At 43.7% G+C, this 17,110-nt stretch overlaps 1 protein-coding gene across 1 annotated transcript; it reads left to right on the forward strand.

The window, feature by feature from the left end:
- The first annotated feature begins 660 nt into the window (after positions 1–660).
- PLAC8L1 (PLAC8 like 1) lies at positions 661–14,481 on the forward strand. The gene is made up of 4 exons (XM_075010000.1): positions 661–785; positions 4,756–4,889; positions 12,921–13,057; positions 14,320–14,481. The coding sequence occupies exons 1-4, from the start codon at positions 661–663 to the stop codon at positions 14,461–14,463; spliced, it is 540 nt and encodes a 179-aa protein (XP_074866101.1). The 3' UTR covers positions 14,464–14,481.
- Positions 14,482–17,110: the final 2,629 nt, after the last annotated feature.

Consider the following 17,110-nt stretch of genomic DNA (forward strand, 5'->3'; position numbering starts at 1 on the left):
CAGCATCTTTACTGAAACTCTACAATGGTATAACTGCTGCATTTTCATTGTAGACATGCCTTTGGCAACTGTCTTCTCATATTGCTTTTGGACAATCATTGAAAGATTTCTTTAAATGCTTCTGAATAAGTTACCGCTTGTTGTATACAATAACTGTTAGATGGTCTAGTGTGAAAGACTATGGGAAAGATACTAATAGTTCTGGATCTGCTATTTATACCACCTTACACTTGTTAGCTGGAACTATTGGTCCATTCTCAACTGAATCAAGTTTGTAGAGAAAATATTTATGGGTACTGAGTAGCAACTCAATCAAGGGTAACCAGATTATCTTCCATCACTTTAAACTTCAGGTCTGTGCCTTCAGCCATTCATCATTTTAAAGGACTCTCTCATCCTCAGCAGACTTGCTTTAGAGGCAGAAGGGCTGTCTTCAGATTTCATGTAAAGACTTGTGCATGGGGGTATAGATGCATATGACTTCTTGGGGAGGACTGGGTTTCACTTTATAATCTGGAGGTTGTTTCAGATCTTGGTACCTCATTGTGACATCAGGCCTGAGCAAGCAGTTATGTCATCAGCATTCAGCTGTGAATGTTCTTGAGGAACTTTTAAATCTAACAGATGAGAATTTTTCTCTCTCCTTCCCCTCACACATAAATGAACCAGTTGGGAAGTCGCTGCTTCATTGTGACTGAAGAGACCTCATTGCCTGAGATCCAAGCTCCGCTTATCCTTTCCCTGATAACACCTGACGATGGGACCTTTTCTCTCTCAGCTCTAGGGTAAGAAATGAAGGGAGATGCCGGCCTTTAACTTCATCGTTGGCTTTACCAATAATATGGGTGCAGGGGATTTTAGCTGCGATGAGAAGTGTATGCTTACTGTGATATGGTGCTGTGTACAGGATTCAGTTAGGCCCAAGTCTAAGAAGAATCCTGCTTCTTCAGTCTCTTTTGGATTTCAGCTGGGAAACTGATTGGTCCTTTTAGATTTCCATGACCAATGAAGAGAGAATTAGTGACTGCATGGTCACCAACAAAGCACCCAGAATCCAAATTCTGATTAAACCACTCATGAATATTGTTCAGCAGTGTCTTTTGGGATAGAAAGATAGCTTGACCTTTGCTGGATTTATTCTCCACTGAGAGTAGGTACAACTTCAAATCATTAACTAAATGTTAATGATAGACACAAATCAGTTGCTGAGCGGGAATGGATTCCCCTTAGGCGCCAGCCAGGAGTGAGCCCATTTGCACACACTCATTTTTAATTTTTATGTAGTGCTTGGCACTTTCATGTGGCTCTGTGTTAATACTGGCCAGTTCTCAAATTACCTATCAAAACAAAAAAGCAGTCCAGTAGCACTTTACAGACTAACAGAATAATTTATTAGGTGATGAGCTTTCGTGGGACAGACCCACTTCTTCAGATCATAGCCACACCAGAACAGGCTCAATATTTAAGGCACAGAGAACCAAAAATAGTAATCAAGGTTGACAAATCAGAAAAGTGTTATCAAGGTGAGCAAATAGAGAGTAGAGGGGCAGAAGGCGAGGGCAGGAGTCAAGAATTAGATCAAGCCAAGTATGCAAAAGAGCTGCTATAATGACCTAAAAAATTCCCATCCCGGTTCAAACTATGTGTTAATGTGTTGAATTTGAATATAAAAGAGTTCAGCAGCCTCTCTTTCCAAAGTAGTGTGAAAATTCCTCTTCAGTAAGATGTAAACCATCAGGTCATTAACAGAATGGCCCACTCCATTAAAATGCTGGCTGCCGGATCTGTGGATTAGGAGTGTTTTTATGTCTGTTGTGTGCCCATTGATTCTTTGTCTAAGAGACTTCCCTGATTTAGCACAGCATGAGGACTGCTGTGTTCTTCCACTGCTGGAGAAAAGGGGTGGAAAAAATAGTTTCCAAAAAATAGTAAAGTGAAGATTTAACTGTTGTGATTTACTGAGGTAGCATTGCCATAAGAAGCACAAAAGAAAAAATATAAGACAGTTCAGCAAAAAGCAGTGTTGCTTCACCAGAAGTCCACAGAAACTAGTCAGCCTCTCAATTCCTTTTTATTAAGGTTCTTGCTCATTCAGTTTCAAGGCAAGTGGAACAACAATATTGAATCTAGGGAAGTTTAAGCACTGAGTGGAGCATTTTAATAAATAAGATGGTTTTAAAAAAATCCATGCAGGTCTGTTGCTGCCAGCTCTTAGTTTTTAAATGAGGATTGAACAAACCAACCTGGCTTAACTCTCCATTTATAGAAAATAAACTTGGAGTCTGATAGCCAGACTCTGGTCCCCATTCTCACCCCCGTTTGTTCTGCTACCATGTTTTACAGGCCGAGGTGGAAAGGTGTTGTGTTAGCTCTGCACTGACTGACCCCAGTGCAGCAGCCAGTGCAGCAGCTGCTTAGTGATGGTTTACATGGTCATATTTTCATAGAATTTAGGTCCAGGAAGGACCATTAGATCATCTAGTCTGACCTCCAGGTTAATACAGTCCACGTATTTTCATCCAGATGCTCGTATGTAAAGGCTAATATTCTGGGGCATATTAACAGTCATCTCATATGTAAGATACAAAAGGAATTGTCCTGCTTTACTTGGCATTGGTGCGGCCTCAGCTGAAGTAGCGTGTTCCATTCTGGCACCAGGCTTTAGAAATTGAGGAGAGCAGCAAAAATGATAAAAGGTTTAGAAAACCTGACCATAGAGGAAGGATTTAAAAAATCTAGAGACTGAGGCAGGACCTGCTAAATCTTTAGGTATGTTAATGGCTGTTACAAGGAGGACAGTAGACAGTTCTCCAGGTCCACCGAAAGTAGGGCAAGAAGTAATGAGCTTAATCTTTTAGCGAGGGAGATTTAGGTTAGATACTGTGAAAAACTTTCCAGATATGAGGGTGTATCTACACTAGGAACTAACTTTGAAGTTAACTTCAAAGTTAGGCACAATTTCCAAGTAGCCTGCAGAGAGCCTGCACATGAGTAAGGGAGCCCACCTTCTAAGTCCTTACTCCATTCCTGGCAAAGGAGTAGTGCCCTACTTTGAAGTTTAACTTCTAAGTAGGGTATGTGTGGACGCTCAATTTCGAAGTCTGTTATTTCGAAGTTGTACTTAGAAGTAAGCAACTTTGAAATTATTTTTGTAGTGTAGAAATGGCGTAAGGGTAGTTAACCTCTGGAACAGGCTTTCAAGGGATGCCATCGAATCTCTGTCATTGGAGGTTTTTAAAACAGGCTGGGTAAATACCTGTCAGCTGGGGCGCTGTTGGCCCTGCCTTAGTGCTGAAGTGGGGCTCTGAGGACCTCTCAAGGTCCATTCTAGCCCTATGTTTCTATGATTATATGAATTAAGATTGAGCTCAACAATTTTAATTTAACGTAAGCATGTCAATCCTCAACAAACTAAACAACTGTGTGCCATTGGCAGAGAACAGTAGAGCCCCAGGTACCACCCTGAGGCCCCTGCCAGGCTAGGGAATAGATCAGGTAACGGCAAGACAGAATTGACAATCTTGGTTGGAGAAAGAGGTAAAGCTTCTCCAAGGTGCCAGCCAGTCTGATATAGGGTGGGGAATGGGATGAGGATTGGGGGGAACTCTTTTCCTGTTCTCAAATCTGAGACTCAGTATGACCCCGAGCACATCAGCCAGGTATTTTAAAAAAGAGGATTATTTATGCCACCTAAGAACAACCTGATTTACCATCCTTGCTCCAGCGGAGACCAATCTCTGGTGCCTTGAAAGAAGGGGGAAGAAAATTCCACCACCTTATACGACATCTGTTCAACTGTGTACCGGAGAAAAAAGTCGTTCCTGACCCTGCAGGTGATTGGAGGAATCTCTGAAGCATGAGATCTGATTTCTTGCTCCTTTCTCCATGTTTCAGCATCCTTGATGTAAGAAGCAGGACTTAGACTATAGCATGGGGGATGCAGTTAGGAAGGGAACTGGCTGTAGCACAGAGCACTTCCCTGCAGATAACTGTGGAGATGCTGCCTTAATTTACCCCGAAGTTTGCATCATTTGCTGTAGCGTAGTCTGTATGGGACAAAGGGGGATTAAAGATACCTTGGCATGCCTGACTCTCATTTATGCCCAGGTTGCATTTTCTGGGGTGTCCCTCTTTGAAGATGCAGCCTTAGATATGCCACCAGAACAGTTGCTCATAATACTACTTTGCAAAAAACGTTGGGGCTGTCTGAGAAACCAAGCTTTGTGCTGTGTTGGAAAAGGAAAGAGTGACGATACATTTCAGCATGCAAATGAAATCATTGAACTCAGAGAAAATCAGTATTAGTAGCTTAGTCCTTGAAAATCCCCTGTGGTGAAATCATGAATGATTTCATACATTCATCAAAAGGATGAAAGGTGTGTGCTAGGAACAGATTTCCAGCCCTAACTTTCAAGTGGGAAATTGCGGTGATTTGGCTGGTGGATGCTGAAACCAGCATGAATATAGTATATTTGCTCTTGAAGTACTTGGTTTCTGATAATTTCTTTGTTTGCTAGAGACTGATGGCATGGTGGTCTGCTATATTTTCTGCCTCTGTGAGGCTAGAGAGCAGCAGCAACAGAAGCAGAGAGAAACAAAACTGCAAAAGAGAACAGCCATAAACAAAGCAAATTGGTAGTACTAAAATAAATTCTACTTTTTTTTTTGTCAAACTTGGGATTGCTTTGTTTATGAGCAGCCTCAGTGCTAAAAGCCAGACTCCCGTTTTTATTTCATTGCTTGTTTTTCAATCAGGAGCAAAAAGCCAACAGAGCCTGTGACAACTCAGCCAACTCGTGGGGTTCACATGTCCACCATCATGGCAGTCATACGGACAGGAGGAAACTGGACCACTGGCCTCTTTGATATCTGCAGTGACAAGAGTGTTTGTAAGAGTTAGCAGTGTTGATCATTGCTTTAACTCCTCCTTTGGGGAAGAACCCACGTAACATGGGGAGGAAAACAAAATGAGACTCTTAGAGTCGGGGTGGGGGTGGGGGGTATTTGACCATATTAGTGTGTAATTTAAAAAACAAGAAGCAGTTGCTTGTCGTTTTTATAGACCAGTTACCAGACACCTGAGACTGAAAGTCAAACCATTCATCATGGCTGGTTTTGGGGTAAAGAAATTAGTATTACAGAGAATCCCTCTAGATCTACAGTCAAATGATATAAACAAATGATGCTTGTGGAAGCGTCATTCTATTTTGGGTGTATTTTATTATCCCATTTTGCCAGTGGGGAAACTGTGGGATCAAGAGGTTAAGTGTCTTACTGAAGCTAGCACAGTGGTAGAGTCAGGAATAGACAATTCTCCTGATTCCAAGGCAGGTGCTCAAAGCTTTAGAATGCCAGTCACAAATGCCTTAGTTGTTCCATGTCTGTTTCTTTCTGGCTCTCCATGTAAATGACCGTCTAACAGAACAAAGTATTAACCTGCATAATGCAAGAACTCCATATGGATTTTGCAAATAATCTTTCTTACACAACCCTTTTGTTTATCTGGTGTTGGTGTATATGTAAAACTTTAATTCAGTGTGCGTTGGTGATACATTAAACCCTCAAAATGTACTATTTCAAGTTGTGTTTAACTCCATTAACGTGAGTTAAGCACAACTCAAATCCTGCTCTCCTCCAGCCCTGGCTCACCCCCCACTCCTGGCTCACCACCCTTACCCTGATTCAACCTCCTCCCTCCCCCCCATGGCCTGGTTCACCACCCCCCAAAAACAGCTTCATTTCAACCCCCCTGCATGCGGCTCTGGCTTACCCCACTCCAGTTCACACACTGCCCTGTGCAGTGCAGGCTCCCTGCCCCCCACAGCCCTAACCCACCCCAGGCTTAACCCCCCTGCCCCACTCCAATGGCCCCAACCCACTACCAGGCTTAAACCTTGCAAATGTTCCCCCCACCCTCCAGCCCCAGGACTTACCTTCCAAAAGAAGCTCCAGGTGCTCTTGCTGCTTCTCTGGCTGCAGAATGTGCATTCTGCCGGGGAAAATAGGTGCCTCCCAACTTAGACAAGGGTGTGTGGGGACACGATTCTCACCTAACTCAAGAGACTACTGTATTGATACAGATACTCTCCCTCTCAGGGATGTCCTCTTTTTATGAAAGTTCAAATATGATAACCCTTAGCTGACTTGCATTTCCCAGTTGTGTGCCTCTCCTGACCAAGGGAAACCCATCCTATCATATTGCATGGTGATTTATGATATGGGCAAACGATGGGATCAACTTGCGATCTCTGTGCTTTTACTTGTGACACTGATTACCACAACTGCTCTTCGTTCTGGAATGGTCTTTAATTGGAATGGCTAGTATTTCCATTGCATGGAGGAAGAAGTGTCCTATAGCAGGTTTGAGCAAAATGAGGTCTTGTTTATTTTCTTGCTCTGGGGGCTGAATTAAACCACATCAGTACTTGAGAGAACAAGGGAAGCTCAGTCTGAAAATCTAGATATCTCCTGCCAAATCACTTTGCTCTTGTGCATTAGGGAGTTTCTTGTGGCCATATTGTTTCACAAAATAGTTTGTAGTTTCCAGAGCCAACTCACTCAGTACTGGCTGCAGCCTTAATGCCAAGGCACCCTCCAACACCCCTTCCGCCATCTGCTCTTCTTCCAAAGCGGCAAAAGAGCTTTACATATGTGATTGCTTCCTGCAAAGAGGTTCTGGAATTTAGAGAACAATCCTTGTGAAAAGAAAGTTGATCCTGAAAAGTGTTATTTGAAGAGCAGTTACTCTCACCAACAGGAGGCCTGATATTCCCTCAGATGACTAGAATGTACTAGGAGAGATGCATGTCACTGAATTACCAGTTAAACAAATTTTGAACAGCAGCTCAGAGAGGTAGGAGGATACAGTGGCTAAGGCATTAGCTTCAGACTTAGGAGAGTTGAGTTTAAGTCCTAGCTTCCCCTCTCCCACTTAGCCTTCCTGTGTGAGCTTGAGCTATTCACTTACGCTAGGGCTACACTACAGCGATACTTCAAAAGAAGTTCTCTGGGAGGATCTCTTCTGAAAAAAAAACCTTCTTTTGAAAGATTGCAACCACACACAAAAAAAGTGGAACAAAAAATCAATCCACTCTTTGGATAGATAGTGGCCACACGCTGTCTGCTCTTTTGAAAGAATGGGTCAGGAAACGCTGCACATTGAAAAATCTGGCACCACGCAGGACTGCTCTTTTTTAAAAAAGGGCTCCCGAGGCGTCTATACATTTTTTTTCCAAAACGAAAAAGCAGTAAAGTAGCACTTTAAAGACTAACAAAATAATTTATTAGGTGATGAGCTTTCGTGGGACAGACCCACTTCTTCTGATCATAGCCACACCAGAACAGGCTCAATATTTAAGGCACAGAGAACCAAAAGTAGTAATCAAGGTTGACAAATCAGAAAGAAATTATGAAGGTGAGCAAATCAGAAAGCAGAGGGGTGGATGGGGGGAGTCAAGAATTAGATGAAACCAAGTATGCAAAAGAGCCCTTATAGTGTCCCAGAAAATTTGCATCCCAGTTCAAACCATGTGTTAATGTGTTGAATTTGAATATGAAAGAGAGTTCAGCAGTCTCTCTTTTCAAAGCAGAGTGAAAATTCTTCAATAAGACTCAAACTCTTATCTTTCAGAAAAAGGCGCTTTTCCTCATCTAGGAGCAGAAGAGGGCCTCCAGAAAACATTCTGCGTTCTTCTGATTTAATATCGAAAGAATGCATTTTGTGTGTGGATGCTCCACAGGCTTTTTCAAAAGAGCCCTGGCTTTTTATAAAAACAAAACAGAACAAACCTCGCTGGTGTAGACATAGTCTTAACGTGTGTCTGCACTGCAAAAACAAAAAAACCCTATCCCCCAGAGCCTGGGTCAGTAGGCTCTAGCTTAGTTTATGAGGCTAAAAATAAAAGTGTAGCTGTTGGGGTGTTCTTATCTTCCTTCTCCATGAGCAGATGAGTCAACAGCCTTTCCTGACCCTGGGGGTAGGGAGAGGGCAGGACAGTCCTGGAAGTGGCGGAGCCTTGGTGGAAAGAGCTAGGCCAGGGGCTGCCAGCCTTCTATGCTGCCTGACTATGAAGTGCCCCTCCTTTGCTCCCCCAGACCTCAGCACTGCCTGGAGCATGCTGCACAGTGCTCTGGTGGCAATTTAAAGGGCTGGGTGCTCCAGGTGCTGCTGCTGAGAGCCCTAGGCTCTTTGGAATCACTGGGCCCCAGGGAAGTTGTTCCCGTTGCCTAACCCCCTCCCCCGATCAATGGCCCTGTCCATGAAGTTTCAGAGTTCTGGCTCTAGTCTGTGCATGAACATCTGCACTGCCATTGTGAACACATTAATCTGACTCCAGCTAGCCTGAGTCAATAGGCCTGGTCTCTGAGACTGTGCGCAGTGGGGTTGCAGTGTAGATATACCCTTAGCTGCTGTGGATATCTCTGCATTGCTGCTGGGAGCAGGTTTCCCAGCTGGGTAGACCATTGAGCAAGCACGCTAAAAGCAGCAGAATGGGCACTGTGGTACGGGGAGTATTTCGGACCTGCAGCCAGAGTCCAAGCTCACCTGAATCCCTGAGGCTACGCTTCGGTGTCCAACCCAACCTGCTGCTTGAGCCACTACATCTGTGCTGCTTTTCTTAGCACACGAACTTGGATGGAGTTTGTCTACCTATCTGGGACATACGCTGCTATGTAGACATACTCTCTGCATCTCAGATCCCCGTCCGTAAAACAGGGATCCTAGCATGGCCATTCTTTGGGAGGATAAATATATTACAAACTGTGAGGTGCCCAGATACTCTGGTGATTGGGGCCAGACAAGTACCTTTAATGGGACAGATTTTGATAAAAAACACAAATGAATTGATAAAGGTCAGTTCACCAGAACTGAAAAGCTAGTTCAATTGTGTGATTCCTCCTCCCCACCCCACCCCGCCCCATGGAAGGATGCGGGGACTGTTGAGTGGTTAAGTTGCATGACTTGGGAATCATGAATTCTGACTCTGCTGTGGCATGATCATAAGCTCAGGCAAGTTGCTTAACTTCAGTGTCCCTCAGGTTCTCCACTGACAAAGTGTTGATGATATCGTTAGCTCTTGGTGGCATTAGACTAAATTCCTTAGTGTCTATGAAGGGTTTAGATGGCCTTAGGTAGGAGGAGTGGAATGTATTAATTTCTATCTGAAAACTGATCTTTGAACATGCCTAATAATGCTGCTATTTTTTTCAGTTAGAGAGAATAAATTTACTTGTATGGTGACTCATCCAGAAAGAGCACTGGGAGTTCCCAGTGCTTCTGAGGAGTTGATATGATAGGCAATAAAGCCAGAATTACAGGCCCCGTGCCTGTTCTCCCTTACTTTAGTTTAATTAAATAACAGAAAAGTGAAAATTCATTATTTCCAAGTTTCCATTTTCTTGGGACTTGTCTCCTTCTGAACATGTGGAAAATGTCAGGACAGTCCAGAGCTTCTAGTTTGTGTGAGCCTATAGGCTTGAATGTGGTGGGAGTAAGACATTTAAGCAAATATACTCTCTTGCCTCTTTACTCCCTTATTTCTTTTGGTCATAAATTATGTTAACTGAGCAATAGAATACATAAAGCCCCTGTACTGCAGCTGTGTTAAATTCTGGCTGCCAAACAAACTCCTTTTTGCTCTAGCCACTTACAATGGCACAACTTTGAGCCATCATGCTGGGAAATTTCAATGCAGTGGAGCTAGACCGCTGAATAGTATTTGGACCATCATCATCCATGGAGGTTAGCTGGAATAAGTGTATGCTCAGAACCAAAAAGGATTAGGCCAATGGTAGTTCCCCATTTGTCTTCATCCCCAGTGTTACAATGAGAGTTTGCATTATCTCCTTTGGTGTATGACATGAAAAATGTACCATTCCTAAATGGCTTCCTGCCATCCCTGATCAAGAGAGAGTATGTTCATATACACAACTGTATTTTTTAAACCACTTGCGTGAGTATAAGCAGTTGCTAAAAATTAAATAAGTAAATGAGCCTGCCTTCTGTCTTTTAGGCCGCGTCTACACGTGCACGCTACTTCGAAGTAGCGGTGCCAACTTCGAAATAGCGCCCGTCATGGCTACATGTGTTGGCTGCTATTTTGAAGTTGAAATCAACGTTAGGCGGCGAGACGTCGAAGTCGCTAACCCCATGAGGGGATGGGAATAGCGCCCTACTTTGAAGTTGAATGTCGAAGTAGGGCACGTGTAGCCGATCCGCGTCCCACAACATCGAAATAGTCCACCATGGCGGCCATCAGCTGAGGGGTTGAGAGACGTGCTCTCTCCAGCCCCTGCGGGGCTCTGTGGTCACTGTGTGCAGCAGCCCTTAGCCCAGGCTTCTGCGGCAGCTGGGGATCCATGCTGCATGCACAGGGTCTGCAACCAGTTGTCGGCTCTGTGGATCTTGTGCTGTTTAGTGCAAGTGTGTCTGGGAGCGGCCCTTTAAGGGAGCGGCTTGCTGTTGAGTCCGCCCTGTGACCCTGTCTGCAGCTGTTCCGGGCACCCTTATTTTGATGTGTGCTACTTTGGCGTGTAGACGTTCCCTCGCAGGGCCTATTTCTATGTGGTGCTGCGCAACGTCGATGTTGAACATTGATGTTGCCAGCCCTGGAGGACGTGTAGATGTTATTTCGATGTAGCGTGCACGTGTAGACGTAGCCTTAGTTTGACACACCACGGAATCTTGAACATGCATTGTTTTCCCTCCACTCTTTAAAAAGAAATTGTTTCTTTGCCTTATTTCTAATCCTTTAAACAGAAGGTAAATGACCAATAGCAGTGTTTCTTTGTATCTTTTGAGATTTTGTTTCCTTCCTAGCACTTCAGGTTTTCTTGTCTTTATTTTCTCTCACTTGTCATTTTCTTCCAGGTTGCTTTTGTACTTTTATCTGCTTTTGGTAACATGTCAATAGTAGCATATTATCACTATTAATTTGCAGGAAGAATACAATCTGGAGGAAAGCCAGACTGAAAGGCTCACTCTGAGCCATTTCTCTGAATTTTGTTCTGTACACAATCCTAAAGGTCAGGTCTGCTTGTTTTATGGAAAAAGGTCCATAATGCCAGTTGGAGGAATAAACAGGCATATGTACATGTTTGCAATTCCTCCACAAACCAATGAACTTAAATTGACAGTGGAGCAGCTGGAACAATACTGCTGTTATGCATGTTGTTAGAAAGCTGCTACTGATTTGACTTACTTGTCTGAAGGTAGCCCAGATAAGCTTTCGATGCAGGTATGAGGTCAAACTATCTGCTCATTTACACCGGTCAACTCGACTAAAATCAGTGGACTGTTATGCCGAGGGGGCGGGGCTTTTCAATTTCAATTTCTGGCTGGGTTGATTGGGCCATATAAATGGGTAGCAAGACCTAGCTGGCATCACTAGTGACTCAGCTGAAGATAGATCTGGGGATTAAAGTTTTGCTCTCAGCCACTTGCTGAAAGTTTCCTTCTGGATGAATAACTTTGTTTAATGTTTCCTGCTGTGTAACTTGGTACCGTTTTGCATTAATTCATTGTCTTAGCGAGTACCTTGTTCCCAGGTGACATGAATTGAGGGCTGCGGCTATATTATTTCTTTCAGCTTTTTTCATCTCCAGTGTCTAATATTTAAAATAATGACAAATTTAGGCTTCCACTGAGATTAATTCAAAAATTTCCCCAAAAGGGGCAACGGACCACAATTAACAGAAGAGAAACTAGTATATTTGGTTGAAAAATACTGTATCTAGTTCCACCAAAGAATTAAACAAATGATTCCATGCAGTGGTCTTTGGTGCTGTAGCTCTGTTATAGAGACAAAAGCTAGCCTAGAGGCTTTTACTGATCTGAGAACAAAAAACATGGCATGAAGCTCTGATAACTATGCTGTTGAATTTACCTTTTCAAGAATTCTAAAAAAGGAGAAACAGATGAATGTAATTGGGATGCAGTGCTGCCTGGGAAGCTGTGCTGCCTGGGAAGATGATATGAATACAATATATTTTAAGTTTTGCTCATTCCTCTTGTTGGTCATAGAGTGACACTTCTGCAGAGTTCGGCCCCATTTTCATTACAGGGGATCGCTGTGTTGTAGCTGCATCTTCTGACTATGTTGACTATGTAGTATACAAAAAGGCCTTTAGTGTTAGAAAAGTGTTATATAGACTACTTTTGTTAGGGTGGGTAATCTGTTGCAGAGCTGCCTGTGGTACTTTAGCCCACTGACTAAGATCCCTCTCCTTACTGATCAGCAAAACCATAGCAGCACTGGCTAGTAATGGTTGGTTGAAAATCGCATAGGTCATAGATCTGTAAATATTAGAACTATAAATGACCTGCTGGACCAGTAGTGCAATGATGGTCCAACTGTGACATAGGAGACTCACCGTGATGTTCTTCAGAAAGCTACATTTGGAGAGCGAAGCACTAGAGCAGGGGAGCACAAAGTGTGGGGCAGGCAATTTCGTAAGAGGGGCTCAGCACGATCAGCTGCTCAGTCTCAGGCTCATCCATCTCCTTAAAAATGTTGAACTATATTACTGTTTTTATGTACGTGTAGTCACATTTATATACCGATTTGATGCTTATTCTATTACATATGCTAAAAGGGTTTTTCCCCCCCCATATGATCATAACTGAAATTTCCATTGGTTTGGGTTACATTGGACAGGGTACACTCCCTGCACTAGAATATTGGGAAGATGGTCTGGGACACATATATGTTCTCCACAGAAGGAAGTCATTGGAAAGCCATCATCTCTTTGCCAGTTTAGGGTTTGCTGGAATTCTGCCAAGTTCCATTTCAAATGCTGTCATCCCACAGGGGACAAGGCTATTAGAACCAAATGAAGACTCCCAGTTTATTTTCAAACTGACGTTTGCCTCTTGTTCAGAGTAAACCTACAGCACTCCTGTGACTCTTTTTTACCAACAGGTGTCTGTGGTGCTTTGTGTAGCCCATGTCTAGAATGCAACCTTGCAAGGCACTATGGGGAGTGCCCGTGTTTCCCATTGCTGCTGGGTTCTACCTTGGCATTGAGAGTTGGCACCAGAGAGAAATACAAGATACGAGTAAGTCTGTGTGTGTGTGGGTTAGTGGGGAGGGAGGGTTTTTTTTGTACAGCTTACATAATGCTAAGAGGCATGTTCCTCCTGTTCCCAAAAGAGCCCACAGTATAAGCTTAATTTCTGTAGACGTTGGCAGATGGGATGAGCAAGCTAGGGTGTGCCACTGAATATTGATATTGTAGAAATTATGCAAATGTAAAAAGTTCATTGGGGGCTGATCCTGAGAACAAGAACCTCAGCACCTCACTGCCTTCCTCCTCCTCTGTTTTCAGCCAGGGTTTGAACAGGGTCTTTTAGCCAAACTCCTTTGTGATCTGAGAATCTGTTTTTCAGATGCCTTAATGCATTTTAAAGCAGAACTAATGCATTAAACTTACAGAATGCCCTTTCTTTTTGTACGGAGGCAAAGGCAGCATTTGATTTATAATAGAGTGCCAACGCCAAGCAACCACTCATGTTTTTTAAAGTGCTTTGGAGGAGCAGCACTGGAGGAGGCTGGGTGGGAATTGTTTTTGGTGCTGTAAATTTACATAGCTAGAACTGATGCTCTAAAATATTCATTGCTATGTAATCAGTATGGCAGAGAGCAAAGAACATTGTTCACACCAGTGGAGAGACACATAAAGGCCTGATGAGGTAGTGAATATCCTTAAATCTTATTGGCTTTAATGGGAGTTGTGGGTGCTGAGCACCTTGCAAGATTCTGGCCTGGGGGGAACAGTGTAGGAGCAGATGCAGGGTTTGGGAGGGAGTTGGGGTCTGGTGCCAGGGGCTAGATCTGGCTGGGAGGTGCTTACCTAAGCAGCTCCTGGCCAGCAGCAATTATAGACAGGCTTCCCTGCTTGTCAGCAGCCCCAGCCCACTGGCTGTTCCATGTAGCCCTCTGTGCTGGGGAGGGCGTTGCATGCTGCCTCCACCCACAGCAACCTCTCTCAGCTCTGATTGGCCAGAAAACAGCCAATGGGAACTGAGAAATTGGGATGTGCTGCCCCACCCCTAGCAAAATCTCTCAGCTCCCGTTGGCTGGTTTCTGGACAATAGGAGCTGAGAGATTTTGGTGGGGGCGGGGGCAGCATGTGATGCTCTCCCCATTCTGCAGCTGTAGGGGTGGGCTGGGCCACATTAAAATTCTTGGCGGGCTGGATTTAGCCCACGGTCCGTATCTTGCTTGCCTCTGCTGTAGGATAATCAGACACACATAGAGAGGTGGCAAAGCTGCTTCATAATCATTCTGTTTGTGTTAAGTGATCTTCTTGCCTTCCCAGGGAACCCTGTGTGAAGACTGGCTGGCAGTTCATTGCTGCTGGCCCTTTGCCATTTGCCAAGTGGCCCGAGAGCTGAAGAGGAGGGCTAAGACCCCGATCTGTGAAATAAACACTGCTCCTACTGCCAAAGATACTTTAGTTTAGAAATTTCCAGCCAGAAAACTTGATTCGTGATACTTCCCCCATTCTGCCAATTTGAAATGCCTTATTTTTAGAAGTAAAACGTGTTTGTGTCTTACAGCAAAGGCTCTTGAATACTCCTGTGAGGTTGGGCGTTATATCAGGGTTTAACATGTAGAACTGCCTCAGTGGCCCAGTTCCATGGTGCAGCCATGTCAATGTGATTCAGTGATTTTGGACCTGCTGTGACATATGCTGCCGTGATGACCTCTCTCAGTCTGGGTCCTGGGATCTGAAATCTTCCATCGGGGCATTTTGCATGCAGTTCCTTTGCAAAGCAGCAGCAGTACCAGAACCACTGGAAATGAAAAGGCTACAGGGAAATGACAATACAAGATGCACCTCCCTTATCTGGCATGCTTGGGACCTGCCAGTTGAGGGGATATCCAGGGCTCCTGCAACTAGACAGCCCTGTACTCCAGGGCTGCTGCAGCTGCAGCCTCCAGCCTTCCACCCCTGGGATTCTGGCTCCAACCCAGGCTCCTGGGGGCTGCCAGGAGGCTTCAGGCAGCTCCTGCCCCGCCACAAGTCAGGCAGGGGCTCTGGCTTCCAGCTCTGAGGTGCCACAGGGCAGGCGAGGGCTGCAGCTCCCAGCCTCAGCAGCCTCCCAAGCCCTTGATGCTGTGTGACAGGCAGAGGTTTGGGCTTCCAGCCCTGTGGCAGCCTCCAGGCCCCTGCTGATGTGGGGCAGGCAGGGGCTTGGGCTCCCAGTCCTGTGCTGCTGTGATGCTGATAGGGGCTGCAGCTTCCAGTTCCAGCAGTCTCCTGGACTGTGCTGCTATGGGGCTCCTACTATTGCACTGTCTGCTCCTCTGTTTTCTGCTAACATCCATGGTCCTACTGGACTTTGGATGTTGCCAGAGGAGAGAGTACTGGATTTTAGAGGTTCAACCTGTACATTTAAGAGAGGAAACATGATATTGAGGGCAGGACACAAAACCAGAAATGGAAAGAAATGGATTATTTCTCCAGCAACTTAAGTGTGACCCAAGGAGCAATTTTTGACTCCATTTCCCAAACATGAGACTAATAATAACTCACCCTATGAAAAGCACTTTGAGATCCTTGGAGGAAACCTCGTCAGTACTAAGTATTATTAATATCATGCTTGTAGGCCACTGAAGTTTTGCAGCAGGCATAGAATGGCAATAGATCTCACTTTATTCAGGTGCCAAAATGGTGTTGGGTGGAGGGAGGCAGCCAGAGTAGTTTTCACTAGAGTCCCAAACTCAAACCATGGTCCCTGAGTAGCTGGAAAGGGATGACCAAACTTGGCGTAGCTCTGCTAAGCCCCTGAAGCAAAGTAATCCCTTTCATGCAATCAATGGGAAAGGAATTCTATTAGTAGAATTCAGTTTATATAAAGGAAAATAAATGTTGTTTTATTGTTTCATGCAAAAAACAGCTTTCATGGCAACACAATCTTTTACAGAATGGAATCAAAGGCCTATTTGGCACTGAAAACTTGACAAACATCTATACTCTCCGTCCACTAACCTCCACCATGTTAATGAACCATTTTTTCCAGTGCACTCATTCTGAATCCCAGTCTGTCAATTACATTTCCAGTATAGGAGATGCAGTAGTCCATTCAAGTCAAGGTATCTCTATTAGTTTACAGAAAACAAACTTAAACATTAGAGTTATAAACTTAAGCAAGTAAATTTGTAGTAACTTAGAGCATTCTAAAACCATAGCCTTTCAACTGATGAAATACAAAATAAATACCTCATTGGTTAATACAAAACAAAAGATGATGATACATTTTGTTCATCAACATTTCACTTCCTCTGCTTGAGGAAAGTGAGATAAATCTAAAAACAGTTTAAAGATGAACATGTGGCTGAACTTATACAGCAGTCATTTTTAAACAGACCAAAATTATACATTCTGTCCACCTCCCCAAAGTCCTCCCATCCCATCACAAAATTAAGGAAGAAAATATATCCTACTATTTCTATTAAAAACCAAAATATTTTTATTCTATTTCTTTAGCACAGCATGGCTGTAGCATTGCACTGTAAGAGCAATTGGTTTCAATGTAGGCATAACTGGGTGACATTCCAGGCCTCTGCTAATAGGTCAGATTAGATGATCTAAAGGTTCCTTATGACCTTAAAACATATAAATTTTGGGCAGAGACTTGGTCTAGATACACCTATTTTTTCCTAAAAATGCTCTAACACATCTGACATGTCTGATGCACCTCAGACGCATGTTGAAGTGGGACTTTGCTTATGAAATCTTATGCTCCCAAAAAAATCTGTTAGTCTATAAGGTGCTGCAAGATTTCTTGTTGTTTTTGTGAATACAGACTAACACAGCCACCCCATGATACTTATGTTTTCCATGTTTGTTTTTTTTTTTTGTTTGTTTTTTTTTACTAAAGTTGACCCTTTTTATGCTTGTCAGGAGCCACACCAAACAGTGGTTTCTGCCATCACTGAAATTTAAAAACCAACCAAAAATAAAGTGTCATTTACAAAATGAAATTCAGAGTAAATGACTTGTGTAGGTCCTCACTGAAGTTTGTGGCTAAGCTCACTTGCTTAGCTGGACAGGATCAGGCCAAAACATGGACCACTTTGGGAGTTCTAAAATGTTACTTTTT

This window comes from Carettochelys insculpta, chromosome 15 (assembly GCF_033958435.1).
Source record: "Carettochelys insculpta isolate YL-2023 chromosome 15, ASM3395843v1, whole genome shotgun sequence".
Classification (NCBI taxonomy): Eukaryota; Metazoa; Chordata; order Testudines; family Carettochelyidae; genus Carettochelys; species Carettochelys insculpta.